The sequence below is a fragment of the Nerophis ophidion genome, linkage group LG06 (assembly GCF_033978795.1).
Source record: "Nerophis ophidion isolate RoL-2023_Sa linkage group LG06, RoL_Noph_v1.0, whole genome shotgun sequence".
NCBI classification, from domain to species: domain Eukaryota; kingdom Metazoa; phylum Chordata; class Actinopteri; order Syngnathiformes; family Syngnathidae; genus Nerophis; species Nerophis ophidion.
In genome coordinates this window covers 24634669-24653945 of record NC_084616.1, presented here as the reverse complement: position 1 = coordinate 24653945, position 19277 = coordinate 24634669, and the positions used below count along the sequence as shown (strand labels likewise).

At 40.9% G+C, this 19277-nt stretch overlaps 1 protein-coding gene across 3 annotated transcripts in view; it reads right to left on the bottom strand.

The window, feature by feature from the left end:
• LOC133554417 (segment polarity protein dishevelled homolog DVL-1-like) overlaps positions 1 to 19277 on the bottom strand; it is an 87509-nt gene that overhangs the window by 31593 nt on the left and 36639 nt on the right. For all 3 annotated transcript variants that reach the window (XM_061903155.1, XM_061903157.1, XM_061903156.1), the window contains exons 2-4: positions 18007 to 18076; positions 14895 to 15016; positions 11959 to 12077 (exon numbers count right to left, since the gene is read on the bottom strand). In XM_061903155.1, the coding sequence (XP_061759139.1) occupies positions 11959 to 12077; positions 14895 to 15016; positions 18007 to 18076 (311 nt within the window). The remainder of the gene's footprint in view (positions 1 to 11958; positions 12078 to 14894; positions 15017 to 18006; positions 18077 to 19277) is intronic.

The following is a 19277-nucleotide window of genomic DNA, read 5'->3' as shown; positions in this document are numbered from 1 at the left end:
AATGTGATATAATGTTTGCTTATGTTTTGATACACAAACATCTTCAATACAACAGGCCCATACTGAAATAATGCTCAGTTGTGAATTAACCTGTCAGAGAAATTTAGTGCTCACGGTTAAAAAAAAATAAAATAAAAGTTTTCATAAATAGCACTGCTTACAGGTAGGAGTATTTTTGTGACTGGCAGACTCAGTTGGACAGTAAACAAAATGATTCATGCCTTTGGCTTGTGCTTACTAGTAGAAGAGACATGATAGCTTCATAAAAACTCAACCAGCATACGTACACTGCCAGTGGTGACGCGGTGCCTCCGGGTAGCATTGCATAGGTCGGAAAGGTCTGGCAAGGCGAAGAGGGCGCGGCACGGAGCGCGTCTGCCAGGCTCCGGCAAAACATTCCAGCAATGTGGATGTTGCCATGGCTAACTCCGCCCACAACAAGGTGCCTTGCAATAAATGATGTGGCTGCGCTTTAACACTGAACGTGCATCCACTGTTAAAGTTCACTCCTGCATATTTGGTTTCGCACACAGATGGCTGCCATTCTAGATAGTTCAACAAGTAACATGTCATTCAGTCTCTGCTATGTTGCAGAGTCACATCAAATGTACAATAGAGGAAGCAGCACACCACAAATGTAACAAAGCAATGATGAATCAGCTGAAACTAAGCCAAATGTTAACAGTCTGTGTACATGATTAATAGTTCAAGTTAATGGTACAGTTACAGTTATAAAATGTCACAAAAGTCTCTCACCACTGCCAACATGTCAACCCTTATCCAACGCACTGAGAGTCAGGACAAGTGTCACGTACTCTGTGCCTCTCATCGCATGCAACTATAGGACGACTGCTAATCTGCCTCTGACCAATCAGAGCACAGAGAGGTAAGATTAGAGTTGAGATAAGGTGTGTTCTCATGCGTCAATGAGTCAGGTAAAAATGTCATCCAGTAATTGGATACATTAATGCTCTGGGCTGCGTTAAACAAAAAATATTTTTGATCTTTTTTTTTTATGATGGATGGACACATGCCGTTTCTGTGCTAATGCTTCAATAGTGGATTAAAAAACAAAACTTTGGTGACCACCAAGCATGAGTGGATATTAAATGTAGAAAATAATGTAATGTCTTTATAATTTACTTGACTCTCATCAATGCAGATCACCAGCTGGCCAGGGAAGAGATCAAATTCTTCCACCAAACTCTTGTAACCCTCAGGGTCCAACACACCTGGGCAGATTCCCAAGAGTTCCAACACCATTATTCATTTCAAAATGCCATTGCATAGGCAGAAAATTAACAAAAGATATGTTTCCAGGGCTAAACAAGTTTAAGCGATCATTTTGAAACAGCATTGACTCTGTGACAGAATCACTTGGAGCCAATGTATAAGGTGACTGGGGAATTCCTGACGTTGATGCTGCAGGCAGCAATAATTCTAATTCCATCTTTTTTGGGTCTTAAAATCCAGGCCATGAGACTGTGGCTGCATCCAACCAGCAAATACAATTAATTGCATTGTATTGTGTAAACTGGATCATTTGATTTATACCGGACACAACTGTTGCTGGAGCATAGTACATAGCCAACTTCCCTGCTGGTTAATTTAATTGGTGACCAAAAAAGCAGGTAGTGAGTGTGCATCTGGGACATAATCAACTAAAGTGAACATGTACACACGCACACGCACAATGATAGCATAAGCTCCTTTTGGACAATACTGCACACAAAACAAAACGTAAGCAATAAAGGGCCCTTATAATGCTGACAATATTTGCACTTATTTCGTAGTTCTAAGCCGCGCTGTAGAGCTGAATGCGGCTCTTTAGTGCCACCCTAGTGGCTTTCTGGAGCTTTTTTCAAAAATGGAAAAAGACGAGGGGAAAAATATACATTTTATGTTTTTAATACAGTTTCTGTAGGAGGACAAACATTACACAAAGTTTCCTAATTGTTAGAAATCCCACTGTTTGTATTAAACATGCTTGACTGATGAGAGTAATTGATGAACGCTGTTTTGTCCTACTAAATTTGGCCGCCCTTGAACTTACTGGAGTTTGTTTACTTGTACAACTTTCTCCGACGCTGCTACAGAAAGACGTTTTTTATGCCACTCCTTTGTTTCATTTTGCCCACCAAACCTTTTAATGCTGTGTGTAAATGCTCAAAGGTGAGCTTTGTTGATGCTATTGACTTGTGTGGAGTGCTAACCAGTCATGCACCAGATCCTTGGTCGGTGCATGACTGTAAGCTAATAAATGCTAACATGCTATTTAGGCTAGCTGTATGTACATATTGCATCATTATACCTGGGCATATTTTAGCTCATTTAAATTATTTTACTTATGTCCCCGATGTATTTAATTTATATTTGCATGTCTCATGACATATTGTCTGTATGTAATATTGGCTGCATTTCTGATTTGTTTGTGTGCCGTTATAGACCACATAGCAATCACTACCCAGCTCGCAAAGATTGTAATAAATCCATTAGAAGAAGACAGCCTGCCGTTTCCTTTAACTTGGACGCACACATCTATACCTTTGGCTAGGGTTGTCCCGATACCAACAATTTGGTGTCAGTAGCGGTACCAAAATGTGTAGCGATACTTTTTAATACTTTTCCAAAAAAAGGGCACTACGAAAAAGTCTCAATTTTGGCTTTATTTTAACAGAAAATCTTGCAATAAAATGTTTTGTTGTTTCCCATTGCACTCAAATAACAATTTTAGAAGGTTAAAATAAAAATCAAAGGGCATTACCCGTACACACAATTTGTTTTTCTTATTGCACTCAAAGAACAATTTACAATTTTCCATTTTACATATAGTCTGTCATAATCAAGGATTAGATTTGAATATAATAAAAGTTTTATTTACATTATATCAAATGCTTCATGTTCATATGTGCTTGAAGAAAAATAATATTATTACTAAGTACTAAAAACAAAACTATATGGATAAATGCACCCAGATAAGCCATACTGCAAGTAAAACACACATCTGTTAAAGATAAAAACCCAAGTTGTAGCAATTTGTGACCAATTTCAGTCATTAGTTGAAGTTAGATGGATAGATAGTCTTAACTTGGCTAATATTTAGCATCAAGCCAAGCAGCTGTGTGTGCGTCTACGTATCTACGTATTTTGTATATACATGTGCACAACAGAGGAGCTGTTAACTTATGAGAGTAGAGTACAGTATGTGTGTTTGCGAGAATGGCAACTTGTTGGCTGAGTGACGCCAGTGAGTGAGTGGGCGAGTACAGAGAGAGAGAGAAGCGCGCGCATTGCGCAGTAGAGTGATGAATGGGTCTGGTTGTGTCCTGCAAAACTAATAATAAAGCAACCAGATTGTCACAAATCAGCGGCCTTGAATTCTGACCGGAAAGCAGATTGCGGGTTAAAGTGAACTGAAGGGAACGTCTGCCCTGTGCTCATCTATTACGATCTGCACCGAGCGAACAGCAGGGCAGGTGGAAAAACTACATTATTACCTGTCACTCTTATAACTCCTTGTGCAGATCTGAATGCTAATTATTTAAATGTTTACCTAAGTTTGAAGCAAAGGTGGTATAATGAATCGGCACATTTGGCAAGGCGTGTTTAAAGCAACAGTTGAAGCACGACGCTTCCTTGTTTAAAGCGTCACCTTTACCGGTTGTTTTGAAGCCCAAATACCTCCATATTGCGTTTCACGCACATTGCTTATTAACCAGTAAAATTGTCGTTGTGTGCCATTTTTCCCCATCCCGATGTTATTGCTTGTATGCACTTTTTGTGCGCGTTTTGACACACCGCCACACAGCGGCACTAGGATGAAAGAACGGTATCAGTACTTTTCAAAGGCAGTATATAGTATTGATTTCAATCAATTAGTATGGCGGTACTTTATTAGTACCGGTATATCGAACAACCCTACCTTTGGCCATTATAAGCCAGTAATTTCCAGGAGTTATCTCACCCTCTGAGAGGCCTCCATTTTATTAATGTTTTTCAATGTTGTAAACATGTGTAGAATAAATATTACATTTCAACATTTCTGTCAACAAAGACTTGCATCTGCCTGTGACTTAGTCATTTTAATAGAAGGGTATTATAGCAAATATGAACACAGCATGGGATGCCTTCTTTTTGAACACATGTTAAGGCTTTTAATTTTTTGCGGCTCCAGACATATTTTTTTTTTGTATTTTTGGTCCAATATGGCTCTTTCAACATTAGGGTTGTAAAAGAAACAAAACAAATACACTTAGTAAGAAAAGATCAGGTACTTTGTTGACGCCTGAGTTTGACACCTGTGGTCTATGCCATCCACGTTATCAAAACAAAAACGGGCAAACATGATGACAAGAGAGATCTATTTGTTTCCAACAGCCTTAACCTGACCTGATCTTAAGATAAGACGTGCATCACACAAATTATTGACCCATCCAGATGGGCTGTGCAGTGTCTGACATCAATAGATTTTCATTTCATGTGGTGTAATGAGAAGCGCTATAATGGTAAAAAACAATATGCCCAGCACATGTGATTTTGACCACAGAGCTTATAAACCAGAATATTAAAAGCTGCCGCTTCACAAATCTCTTTAGTGGACACATTTAAACAATTACACCAAGAGGATTTGCACAAAGATGACAAACTAATACTAACATGGATTTTGGCTGGCTCCCATTAAATTATTTGTACACATAAAAATGATTAAATATGGAAAGGTTAATGTTAATGTTGTAATATTCCCAATACAATAGCTAGACTTTAAAGAGGCATGACAAAACACAGCATAGGAAAAAGAGTGATAGTGTGGTAATGATTGCTTTTTACTGTTAAAGGTTACATATGTAATAATTTCGTGTCAAGTCATCACTAAATGGCCCTGACATGTCAAAAGGCATTAATAAATCATGTTATTTTTCAGCCGGGATATGCTCATTTCAAAATTTGATTTACAGCCCCGAAATATTGTTATCGATTTAATTTCAATGGCCTGCCCTCTACCGTTTGACCAATTAATCTGTGAGTGTGTCACATTCAGGTTGCCAGCTACGCACCGCCCTCTTTGTCGACCGACTGCAAATAGTAAAGTTACCAAACATGTCAGACCTTAGTAAATCCAAAAGGCGTTATTACAGTTCTCAACTTATTCATGACAAAGCCAGGAACAAAACGAAGATTTGTATTTGAGGTGCCTGAAAGATTGAGATGATTGAAGGCGGAGAAGATTGTTTCATCTGACATCAAACTTGCTAATTTCCTCCTTGATAGGTAAATAAGGGATTTAAATTTTCTTATCCATCCATTCTGTACCGCTTGTCCCTTTCAGGATCGCGGGGGGCGCTGGAGCCTATCTCAGCTGCATTCGGGCGGAAGGCGGTGTACACCCTGAACAAGTCGCCACCTCATTTTCTTATTACTTGTAATAAATGGAAATGGATATTACGTAAGTAAACTATATTGTCCAATACAGTCTATGATATTGTCTAACTAACAAAGCTAGTATGTTCGTGCAATGAATGCTTAGCATGGTAGCCCGGTCAATGACACATCAACATACAGGCTAAGAGGGAAAATATATGCCCGTTAACCTGTATGTCCAAGTGTGTACAGCCCTTTCCTTTGGGCTGAGATTGAGGGCGACTGTGTTGACCAGTTCGACGCGTGCAAATGATTGAATGCCCAGTACTGTAGAAATGTGTTTGGATATGACAACCCGTTTATTCCAAGCAATCAAAATTAAATCAAATGTAGGTTATAGAACATTATGTATGCTGACCTTGAATGGCACATTGTCACAGCAGCGAGACCTGACCACAACGGCCTGCACGGCACGACATGACACGTCACGACACGGTCAAAAACTGTTTGTCCTCATGGAATCGCCCCCGAGTGTTCCCAGCTGAACCCAATAAAAGGAGGCTACCATGGCAACCGCACCATAGCAACAGTCCCATCCCTGTCAACACTTCCTGGTTATCAACAAGAAGTGGGCGAAGTAATCTGCCGAAAAGGAAATTCATCATGAACTGAGGCAAAAATCAATTAGAAAAAAACTAAATAAAAACAATATATACAAGGAAATTTGTCTCCAACAATGTGTCATCCTACGGACTGGGCGAAATATATTTTCGACAAATAAAACCTACGTGGACACGGTGCGTGTCAGTGCCTATTTCGTTCTTGATATGCTGATATGCTGGGGAAAGGCGTTTCCAACATTAGCATGGCTAATTGCGGTTTCTGGTACTGTATGTCTATCAGGTGCATATCAGGGTTGGTATTTGCTTGGCACTCTATAATGCATTACATGTAATGATTTTCTCTCTGAGCTGCTACCTTACAGTGGTAGAGGAGTTTGCGTGTACCAATGATCCTAGGAGCTATGTTGTCTGGGGGCTTTCATGCCCCCTGGTAGGGTCTCCCAAGACAAACAGGTCCTAGGTGAGTGATCAGACAAAGAGCAGCTCAAAGACTTCTATGGAATTACAACTAAATGGACTCAGATTTCCCTTGCCCGGACGCGGGTCACCGGGGCCCCGCTCTGGAGCCAGGCCCGGAGTTGGGCCACAATGGCGAGCGCCTGGTGACCGGGCCTGTCCCCATGGGGCCCGGTCGGGCACAGCCCGAAGAGGCATCATGGGCTCACCACTCATGGGAGGGGCCATAGAGGTCGTGTGCATTGTGAGCTGGGCGGCAGCCGAAGGCAGGGCACTTGGCGGTCCGATCCTCGGCTACAGAAGCTAGCTCTTGGGGCGTGGAACATCACCTCACTGGGGGGAAAGAGCCTGAGCTAGCGCGCGAGGTAGAGAAGTTACGGCTGGATATAGTCGGACTCACCTCGACGCACAGCAAGGGCTCTAGAACCAGTTTTCTCGAGAGGGACTGGACTCTCTTCCACTCTGGCGTTGCCGGCAGTGAGAGGCGACGGGCTGGGGTGGCAATTCTTGTTGCCCCCTGGCTCAAAGCCTGCACGTTGGTGTTCAACCCGGTGGACGAGAGGGTAGCTTCCCTCCGCCTTCGGGTGGGGGGACGGGTCCTGACTGTTGTTTGTGCTTACGCACCAAACAGCAGTTCAGAGTACCCACCCTTTTTGGGTACACTCGAGGGAGTAGTGGAAAGTGCTCCCCCGGGTGATTCCCTTGTCCTACTGGGGGAGTTCAACGCTCATGTTGGCAACGACAGTGAAACCTGGAGAGGCGTGATTGGGAAGAATGGCCGCCCGGATCTAAACCCGAGTGGTGTTTTGTTATTGGACTTTTGTGCTCGTCACGGATTGTCCATAACAAACACCATGTTCAAACATAAGGGTGTCCATATGTGCACTTGGCACCAGGACATCCTAGGCCGCAGTTCCATGATCGACTTTGTAGTTGTGTCATCGGATTTGCGGCCTCATGTTTTGGACACTCGGGTGAAGAGAGGGGCGGAGCTTTCTACTGATCACCACCTGGTGGTGAGTTGGCTGCGATGGTGGGGGAGGATGCCGGACAGACCTGGCAGGCCCAAGCGCGTTGTGAGGGTCTGCTGGGAACGTCTGGCAGAGTCTCCTGTCAGAGAGAGTTTCAATTCCCACCTCCGGAAGAACTTTGAACATGTCACGAGGGAGGTGCGGGACATTGAGTCCGAGTGGACCAGGTTCCGCACCTCGGTTGTCGAGGCGGCTGATTGGAGCTGTGGCCGCAAGGTTGTTGGTGCCTGTCGTGGCGGTAATCCCAGAACCCTAGCAGTGAGGGATGCCGTCAAGCTGAAGAAAGAGTCCTATCGGGTTCTTTTGGCTCATAGGACTCCGGAGGCAGTGGACGGGTATCGACGGGCCAAGCGGTGTGCAGCTTTAGCGGTCGCGGAGGCAAAAACTCGGACATGGGAAGAGTTCGGGGAAGCCATGGAAAACGACTTCCGGACGGTTTCGAAGCGATTCTGGACCACCCTACGCCGCCTCAGGAAGGGGAAGCAGTGCACTATCAACACCGTGTATGGTGCGGATGGTGTTCTGCTGACTTCGACTGCGGATGTTGTGGATCGGTGGAGGGAATACTTTGAAGACCTCCTCAATCCCACCAACACGTCTTCCTTTGAGGAAGCGGTGCCTGGGGAATCTGTGGTGGGCTCTCCTATTTCTGGGGCTGGGGTTGCTGAGGTAGTTAAAAAACTCCTCGGCGGCAAGGCCCCAGGGGTAGATGAGATCCGCCCGGAGTTCCTTAAGGCTCTGGATGCTGTGGGGCTGTCTTGGTTGACAAGACTCTGCAGCATCGCGTGGACATCGGGGGCGGTACCTCTGCATTGGCAGACCGGGGTGGTGGTCCCTCTCTTTAAGAAGGGGGACCGGAGGGTGTGTTCCAACTATCGTGGGATCACACTCCTCAGCCTTCCCGGTAAGGTTTATTCAGGTGTACTGGAGAGGAGGCTACGCCGGATAGTCGAACCTCGGATTCAGGAGGAACAGTGTGGTTTTCGTCCTGGTCGTGGAACTGTGGACCAGCTCTATACTCTCTGCAGGGTTCTTGAGGGTGCATGGGAGTTTGCCCAACCAGTCTACATGTGCTTTGTGGACTTGGAGAAGGCATTCGACCGTGTCCCTCGGGAAGTCCTGTGGGGAGTGCTCAGAGAGTATGGAGTACCGGACTGTCTTATTGTGGCGGTCCGTTCCCTGTATGATCAGTGTCAGAGCTTGGTCCGCATTGCCGGCAGTAAGTCGGACACGTTTCCAGTGAGGGTTGGACTCCGCCAAGGCTGTCCTTTGTCACCGATTCTGTTCATAACTTTTATGGACAGAATTTTTAGGCGCAGTCAAGGCGTTGAGGGGTTCCGATTTGGTGGCCGCGGGATTAGGTCTCTGCTTTTTGCAGATGATGTGGTCCTGATGGCTTCATCTGGCCGGGATCTTCAGCTCTCACTGGATCGGTTCGCAGCCGAGTGTGAAGCGACAGGAAAGACAATCAGCACCTCCAAGTCCGAGTCCATGGTTCTCGCCCGGAAAAGGGTGGAGTGCCATCTGCGGGTTGGGGAGGAGACCCTGCTCCAAGTGGAGTCTTCTTCACGAGTGAGGGAAGAGTGGATTGTGAGATCGACAGGCGGATCGGTGCAGCGTCTTCAGTAATGCGGACGTTGTATCGATCCGTTGTGGTGAAGAAGGAGCTGAGCCGAAAGGCAAAGCTCTCAATTTACCGGTCGATCTACATTCCCATCCTCACCTATGGTCATGAGCTTTGGCTCATGACCGAAAGGATAAGATCACGGGTACAAGCGGCCGAAATGAGTTTCCTCCGCCGGGTGGCGGGGCTCTCCCTCAGCGATAGGGTGAGAAGCTCTGCCATCCGGGAGGAGCTCAAAGTAAAGCCGCTGCTCCTCCACATCGAGAGGAGCCAGATGAGGTGGTTCGGTCATCTGGTCAGGATGCCACCCGAACGCCTCCCGAGGGAGGTGTTTAGGGCACGTCCAACTGGTAGGAGGCCACGGGGAAGACCCAGGACACGTTGGGAAGACTATGTCTCCCGGCTGGCCTGGGAACGCCTCGGGATCCCCCGGGAAGAGCTAGACGAAGTGGCTGGGGAGAGGGAACTCTGGGCTTCCCTGCTTAGGCTGCTACCCCCGTGACCCGACCTCGGATAAGCGGAAGAAGATAGAAGGATGGATGGATGGATTTTCTACTTTGTGTATTGACATGGTTGTAGGCTGCATGATTTATGCGTAACGTGGTTTTTGCATAAAGTTGGTTGGCTCATAGAATCGCACTCTGCATTGAAAGATGGTGATTGATTGATTGATTGATTGATTGATTGAGTCTAGTTTAGTTTGAACATGAACAAACTTACAGTACAATACATCACACATAATTTCATATATTTTTTTCTTTACATCACGTCCAAAAAGAAGTAGGAAGAAGCAAAGCTTATTGAATCCTACCCCTTTTTACAAATATATATATGTTAATTTACTGTCTTCTTTTTGAAACACAACTACATCAGAAAATGATTAATACAGCAGTTCTTGCAATATAGAATTAAGTCAGTCATGATAAACATACTGAGATGAAGAATATCCCATTTTCAATAAAGTTGAAGGTATTTCTCATAATTCTTCTTCCTTGTACTTTGTAAGCACTATTAATTAAAACAACGTCTTGAACTGGATCATATCAGTACATTGTTTAACTTCTTTGCTTAATCCATTCCTTAGTTTAATTCCACATACTGAAATGCTAAAGTTGTTAAATATTGTACGTGCATTAAAATGTTTAAGTTAATTTTTCCTGTAAGGTTATATTTCTCTTCTTTAGTTGAGAAGAATTGTTGTACATTATTGGGTAGCAGGTCATAGTTTGCTTTGTACAAAAATTAACTGTTTGCATTTTACCAAATTGCGGAATTTCAATATTTTTGATTCAATAAATTAAGTGTTTTTATGTTCTTTATATCCAACATTATAGATCAGTATAACTGATCTTTTTTGTAACATGGTTGATAAATTAATTATTATTTCCCCATTATTCTGCACAATAAGAAATGGTAACACTAGCGATCAGTTACGAATATGGAGTTATTTTTGGTCCAAAACATATTTTGCTTTGTTCATTATTGAAATATTTAATTCCACCTTATGTTGCATATTTTTTATATGAGATTTCCAGTTAATATTATTATCTCTTATTACGTCCAAAAATGTAGTTTATATTTTACCCTTTCAATATCTACTCCATCTATTTGTATTTGTGTATGATGGTCTTTTCATGTGCGTAAATAGAAGAGAATGCAGTGCGTCAAGTTGGATTTAAGTTACACTGAACGCAATGTGGCGGTGATTTTACTGTTGGCCTTGGCTTGCCATCAACGTAGGCCTATGAGGTATATAATATAATATATTATATATATATATTATTTGATGGTGGTCCGTGCGGTCAAACTAGACATTTTAGCAGGGTAATGCCAACAATCTGTCCCGACTCCCAACTAAAATATTACTGCGTACCTTCAAATACATTTGGCTAATCAACATTAGTAAAATGTTTCATAATTACTAAGAAAACTAACTTGAAAAAACGAGAAACCTAGAGCATAGGACTCCTCGATTGCTATTTGAAGTTCCTTGGAGTAGGATTTGGATTTGGCTGTGTATCTGGCAACATCAGTCATGGAGCGTGGGAGGGGACTACATAATTTTGACCGTGATTGCAGTACCACTTCAGGCCACATTACTACAGATGGCTCCTCTAAGGCAGTTGTTCTCAACCTTTTTTCAGTGATGTACCGCCTGTGAACATTTTTTAATTCAAGTACCCCCTAATCAGAGCACAGCATTTTTGGTTGAAAAAAAGAGATAAAGAAGTAAAATACAGCACTATGTCATCAGTTTCTGATTTAATAAATTGTATAACAGTGCAAAATATTGCTCATTTATAGTGGTCTTTCTTGGACTATTTGGAAAAAAAGATATAAAAATAAGTAAAAAGTTGTCGAAAAATAAACAAGTGATTCAATTATAAATGAAGATTTCTACACATAGAAGTAATCATCAACTTAAAGTGCCGTCTTTGGGGATTGTAATAGAAATCCACCTGGATTCATTAACTTAATTCTAAACATTTCTTCACAAAAAAAGAAATCTTTAACATCAATATTTATGGAACATGTCCACAAAAATTCCAGCTGCCAACACTGCATTGTTGCATTTCTTTTCACAGTTTATGAACTACATTCCTACTTTGTTGAAGTATTATTCAATAAATATATTTAAACATAATTTTTGAAGTGTTGCTATTTTTAGAATATTTAAAAAAAAAAATCTCACTTACCCCTTGGCATACTTTCAAGTACCCCTAGGGGTACGCGTACCCCCTTTTGAGAACCACTGCTCTAAGGTACAAAACAGCACATTACCTAAATATACAGTGGGTATTAACATAAAGAGGAAGCGAAAAGTTAAATGCCTAATAATTGAACTTTGCTCAAAAGTCATACTTACTTTCAGTTTCACGAGCTCTCCTCCGAGTGCGCTCTCTTTCACGTTCCCGGCGGTGGCTGAGGAGAGACTCTGTGCCTGTCTCCGTGTCGAGGCCATCACGACTGCTCACCGCGTTGGCACTAAAAGCAGAACAACTTTAGTCAGAAACTGAAAGGCAGAGAGGGGTTAGGTGTGTTTTGTCCTACACATATTGTAAGCACCTACCACAGTTTGTAATATTATCTGCATTTTTAGGACTTTCAAATTTAGTAGATCCAGTCATTGTTCTGCGATAATGTTGCGTTTTTACTGTCATTAATGACCAGATAGCCACAAACCGTGTTACTCTGGACAATGCTGGCATTAATGAGCCCTATTGAAACCCCAGATGGAGCCTACAGCATGATTTGAAGCATGACACAGTGGAGAGAATGAAAATGATGATGTGCAGCGCGAGAGCAGGTGTGTGTGGAGCAATAAGCAGACAGTGTTCTTGGTGTCTGGGAGAAGTCATGGCTGTTATGAAAAGGCTACAGGGCAGATTGTTATTCTGTCAGAGAATGCTGTGGCCGTAGGCACTGATGGGTGAAGAGACTTTACGAAACCTGACGCTGGTGAGAACTCTGCTCAACATTGTCAGTTTAGTGCCTGTCTGTCACACACACACTTTAGTAAACATGTTTCTTTCACAATGCATATCTATGCTCATACATACATTGGCACATTCAGTGTGCATTAACAGAAGGAAATATGCATCCACAGGAAGCTAACAATGACCACAATTATGTGGTAACACTCCTAAAGGAATGCTGATCAATATGCAATGCTGACAGTTATTACCTCTACCAGGTGGTTATCTTCTCTGTGTGTTAGTCAGGCGTATTTTCATTGACATTTCAAAAATGTCAGTTTTGCGTGTTTGTGTGTGCGTGTGCATATGTATGTGTGTATGTATGTTTGCTAGCGGCCCAACAGAGACAAAGAGAGTGGATAACTGACGAGCGTTCACTCTGTTTCTTTCATTCATGTACAAATAGATAAAAATGGTTGTGGGTGGATTTTCATCTTTAACTTTCAGGAAATGTCCAAATTGGGATAACGAACAAGTTATTTAATTTTTGGATTGACCTGTATCATTTTGTAGTACGATGCCTTACGTTTGGTTATGAGCTTGTGTGTGTGTAGGTTTGCGGACCTGCCTCCAACCACAGAGACAAAGAGTGCATGTAGGCTCCACTCCGTTTCAATCATTTCATGATAAAGAGCTCAAAAATATTTAGGCAGATTTTAAATAAACTTTCAAAAAGAATTAGAAATTGGATAAAAAAACAAGTGATTGTTATTTGGGGATGATCCGGATGGCCATCTGGACTCAAGATTTTTACTTTACAATTGGGAGGTAGGACCTGGTGGAGTACTGCGCTCTCCAAGTGCTTTTCTAATTAACAATGCTAGTGTTCGCAGCTAAGGTTAAAGCAAGTGTGTGCGTAAAACAAACCAGGGTCACAGTATAGTATGTAGGTACATTTCTACTCTCAATAATTGTGGGTGAGGGCAACGACCGGTGGTGTCTGCCTGGCCAAGAGGCTGTCACTGCTTCTTAATCCACGATTAGGTTATTCAAGGCTAAACTCCAGCAGTGAAGAAATGCCCAACCCCCTTTAAAATCCACCAGCCCCTTTGCTGCCAATGTCCACCCCACCCCCCGCCCCCTTCTCTTGGGAAATGGAGATGGGGCTTTTTAATGTCTGTTAATCCGGATTACTGGGCAGAGACACATCAGTTGTGTCCATTCTCAACCCGAAACACCTACTCTGCAAGCTCATCAAATAAAGCCATTCACACCAAGAAACACATGAACTGCCTGAATAAAGCACAAAAGGAAAATTAAGTGGTAATATTATTCCAGCTATTTAAAGAGAGCCGTAAAGGCTGGAAGAGTGGATTCATCTCGGAGAGCGAGGAGGTTCACTATAGGGAATTCACCACGCGGCGTCTCTGAGAGAAAGGCTTGCCTGTCTGGCTCAAAGAGGAAAATAGAAAAGGACGAGCAAGGGAGAAAGAGGAGGGCGGTGGAATAATGATGTGAAAGTCAATGCACTGTCAATTTGAACCACACGGTGGCAGAAGACCTGGCTAGAGCTGAGCGGGAACAATAAAATCATCAGGGAAGCTGTCAGAAGACAAGCAGCAGGGAACTGCCCAGAGAGGGCAAACGCGAGCTGAGATGTCAAATGCTGGATAAAGAGATACACCAGGACATGACATATTGCTTTTTCTCAATATAGAGCTTTGGCAATATTGCATTGGCCCTGCAGTGCAAACAACCCTCACCCTAATACCCCTAGCCCGTCAAGCTATATTTAAGCTTGGACCACCTCCTTTAAAAAGAGGCGGCATGTTCTCCAGGTACTGGCATCTAAGGCTTCTAAGAACGCCACAAGAATGCCAGTTAGTTACATATGGATGACTGTCCTGATTAGATACCGCTTTTTAATGAGGGATAGTTGCTATAAAGGCTATCTAAAGGCTGCACTGGCGGCGTGCACATCATTTATACATTTATGAGCAGACGAGCGCCTTTCTCCATTGTGAAAAAGTATGTATGTGCATGAGCGTGCGTGTGTAAGCAATTGTGTGTGTGTGTGTGTGTGTGTGTGTGTGTGTGTGTGTGTGTGTGTGTGTGTGTGTGTGTGTAGGAGGGGGGGAGCGGCGAAAATAGTTGCCATGGAGTGTATTTCTGTACTTCAGCTTTAGCACATATGTGGCATATTCACAGTCGGCGCACACCAAGTTCACAGCCAACGAAGCCCGTGATGTTTCTCTGCACTGAGCTAAAATGGGCACACTGCAGGGTAAAAGGTCACCCAGGATTGTGATCTTAAATGAATCTGCCACGGTCTGGCGTGTTTTTTTTAAATTTTGCATAAATGACAAGCAGCGATTGGCCTACTCACTGGAAAGACGGGGGCCGGGAGTCACCAATCCCGCCTGTTCTCTCAAGAGGAGGTGGGAGCTCTGGGTGGCTCTCTGTGCACTGAGATCCTCCATCAGAGTGAGCGTTCTCTGCAAGCACTAACTATGAGAGGGAGCAAAGGATAGTTTTAGAGAAAAATGAAAGATCCTGCCACACAAATTATGAGTCAATGTTAGTCAGCAGTCTTGAGCCCCACAAGGCAAAATCCATCCCACACATCTATACACTTCCTACAGAGCTATAGTGATTCTCCTTTCATCCGAGCTTCAATAATAACTGAAGAAGAATAGGATTAACAATGTTAGTAAATGTATTATTCTATTGCATGTGATACAATTCATTGGTGCCACACAAGTATGTGTGCAGTACACATATGCAGTGCACATCCCTGTATACTAACGGCGCAGGTTACAGCACGTTATTTCTATGCTCATAACATTTCAAAAATAAATGTGCTTTTATGATACTCAAGAAACAACATGCAATAGCAAATACTATTTTGACCCTAAAATAACATTGTGAATGGCTTTTAGAAACGAGCCAGAACAACGTTTATGTCTCTACAGTACCCTTTTAAACTTGCTGCATGATAAAATAACCAATGTTTATTCCAAGAAAAAATGTTATAGAGCAACCCGTTTGTTTTGTTTGTAGCACGTGCATTGAAATGCAAGTTAATTTGGTATTAGTGTAACTTAGCAATGGCTTAAAATCAGACAAATGAATGTGTGACTTTAGAGCAAAGAAATATAACACTATACTTAAAACAAATGTTACATGTATGGAAAGATCACATCTTAAAACCGATAATACAATTACTCATATAATATTGGAAAAATGGTGGAATTCATGTATTTTCCACAAGCCTCATTTACTATTTGAAAAAACTATCAAAATAAATTATTAAAACATATTTCTCCTTTGATTTCTGAATGGTGATTTATGAAAAATATATTTAAGTTTGGACATTTGGTCATGTAGTTTACCTGGTTAAAAATAGTTTATTCCTAAGCAGCAAATCCACCAACTACAATGAGAAAATAATTGCATCATAACTGTAATTGTTTCATGAGTAAGTGGGTGAAAAATATTTAATAAAAAACATTAAATAAGTGATGTTGGGCTGCTGTGACCCACGTTGGGTAATCAATAGTTGCTTCAACAATGTTTCAATACTACTTTGTACAGTGAGCCTCAAGGCAGATAATAAAATAACCACCAGTCATAATATGAATATTATCTTATACTGTAGATCAGGGGTCACCAACGCGGTCGCGGGCACCAGGAAGCCCGTAAGGACCAGATGAGTAGCCCGCTGGCCTGTTCTAAAAATAGCTCAAATAGCAGCACTTACCAGTGAGCTGCCTCTATTTTTTTAATTTTATGTATTTACTAGCAAGCTGACATTTTTAATTCTAAGAGAGACAAAACTCAAATAGAATTTGAAAATCCAAGAAAATATTTTAAAGACTTGTTCTTTACTTGTTTGAATAAATTCATTTATTTTTTTTACTTTGCTTCTTATAACTTTCAGAAAGACATTTTTAGAGGAAAAATACAACCTTAAAAATTATTTTAGGGACTTTTAAACACATATACCTTTTTGCCTTTTAAATTCCTTCCTCTTCTTTCCTGACAATTTAAATCAATGTTCAAGTAAATTATTTTTTTTTATTGTAAAGAATAAAGACATTTTAATTTAATTCTTCATTTTAGCTTCTGTTTTTTCAACGAAGAATATTTGTGAAATATTTCTTTAAACTTTTTATGATCAAAACTCAGAAAAAATATTCCAGAAAATCTGTAGAATCAAATTTAAATCTTATTTCAAAGTCTTTTGAATTTCTTTTAACATTTTGTTCTGAAAAAATGTAGAAGAAATAATGATTTGTGTTTGTTATAAATATAGCTTGGTCCAATTTGTTATATATTCTAACAAAGTGCAGATTGGATTTTAACCTATTTAAAACATGCCATCAAAATTATAAATTTAATCTTAATCAGGAAAATTTACTAATGATGTTCCATAAATTCTTTTTTTAATTTTTTCAAAAAGATTCGAATCAACTAGTTTTTCTCTTCATATTTTTCGGTTGAATTTTGAATTTTAAAGAGTCGAAATTGAAGATAAACTATGTTTCAAAATTTAATTTTAATTTTTTTCGTGTTTTCTCCTCTTTTAAACCGTTCAATTAAGTGTTTTTTTCATCATTTATTCTTTACAAAAAACCTTCCGTAAAGGGAAAAAAAATGTACGACGGAATGACAGACAGAAATACCCATTTTCTTTATACATATAGATTTATTTATTAAGGGTAAATTGAGCAAATTGGCTATTTCTGGCAATTTATTTAAGTGTTTATCAAACTGGTAGCCCTTCGCATTAATCAGTACCCAAGACGTAGCTCTTGGTTTCAAAAAGGTTGGTGACCCCTGCTGTAGGTTAACAACTTGTTGTTGCATGCAAAGCCCGAATAATAGGCAATTGTAGACTACTCTAGCAGTAGTACTAATTCTTAATGTCAATTTTAAGTGATAAAATACAAACTAGTTGTGAGACTTGTGGAAAAATGGAAGCCGCTTTAATATTTACACTACCGTGACCAATAAAATACAGCATTTGTATGCTTGACAAAACCCCCCAATTGAAAGCAAGTAACGAAATTAAATGTGCAGCCTGCCTATTAATCTTTCTCATCAATTTTTAGGCCACAGCCTTAACCCATATCTTTAGTCCTGAAAGAGAGTGGGACGGTTGAAATGTAAATTCCCTGCTATCATGGCGGCTTGATTTAATTTGCCATCCTCTATTGTCCTCTGGAGACACTCTGGTAATTCCAGAACACTAAAAAACTACTGCAGTCAACAGAATTACAAATGGGTTGCACTGGCGGTAAGAGATCTTTTTAGTGGCAAAATTGATCAAGTGCTGAATGCATTTTCTCGCGGTTTAACATCCAATAGCAAAAAGAGACCAATACAGTAGTATATAAGCAAACACCCCAGAGTGTTTAAAAAAAGCTCCATGGAGGCGGTCATATTTGCATGCTCCACAAGTGTTCTACACAAACATACATCATAATATCACTTACCCAGGACACCACTCTCCCGTTAAAGCAAGGAAGCCTGGCGTTGTCATCGGAAATCTCTTCTTTGACGACCCTGTGGAATAAGCAGAACCACAGTCACTGACAATATCATCAAGACGTTGCAAAGGGAGTATTTTGGTATTTTAACTGATCCAGTCAAATATTAAACTAAAACGTATCTCTATCAAGGCCAAAACAATCGGAAATTGGATCAACAAAATTATATACAGTAAAGTACCTAATAATCCTACAGCAGTATGCTCATTTGCTGCACATGGCTGAATCGTGTCATTACGTTACAGGCCTCATTCACTGAGAAATCAAGGGAGAATTTAAACTTCACTAATTTCTCTTGTTTGTTCTATTTTCCCAGTGATTAAAACAGAATTAAACAATCAGCAATTTTCAGCCTACAAACAGCTCTTCAAAAATGCTGGGTATTCCAAAAATAAAATGTTTTCAACGGAAATTTGGTGTTGAGGAAACCTTTTTTTTCCATTGATAATTTAATGGTTTATAGTTTAAACCAGTCGAATATTCTCGCTATTCAACATTATGTATTATTCTAATTAACCTAATACAGAAATAAGTGTACGTTTGTAGTTATTTTCCTATATTTCTATACAACAACTCATACATAGTAACACTAGCGAGCAATAGGGAATGAGGTGATTTTTGTTCCAGTACATATTACGCTTTATTCATTACTGACATATTTATTTATTTTTTTTTAATGAAATTTCTAATAATGTTATCTATTAATACACCTAAAACGTTTTTTTAACCCTGTCAATGTCTACTCTATCTGTGTTTGGCTTTCTCTTGTACTGTTTCTAAATAGCATTATTTTAGTTTTATTGAGGTTTAGTATAGTCTGTTTTTGTCAAACCAACTCTTTAAATGTGTTAATTTCTTCTGTCATTATTTGTATTAGCTTCTGCGTGTTCTGTCCTTAACAAATTGCAGTCATGTCATCCAAAAATATTACTAACTTTAAGTCGTTTGTATAGAGCAGACCTGAGCAATTACTATTTTGACTCAGGAGCAACATTGAGAGAACAAAAATGTGTCCCTGTAAATATCCATCCCTTTCTTGACCGCATTTTCATCTCGGGATCGCGGGGGACTGGAGCCTATCTCGGCTGCACTTAGGCAGAAGGCAGAGTACACCCTGGACAAGTCGCCATCTCACTAACCTCACCAACACAGATAGAGAGACAACCGCATTCAAACATTAGGTCATACTTAGTAATGCCAATCAACCTATACCCAGG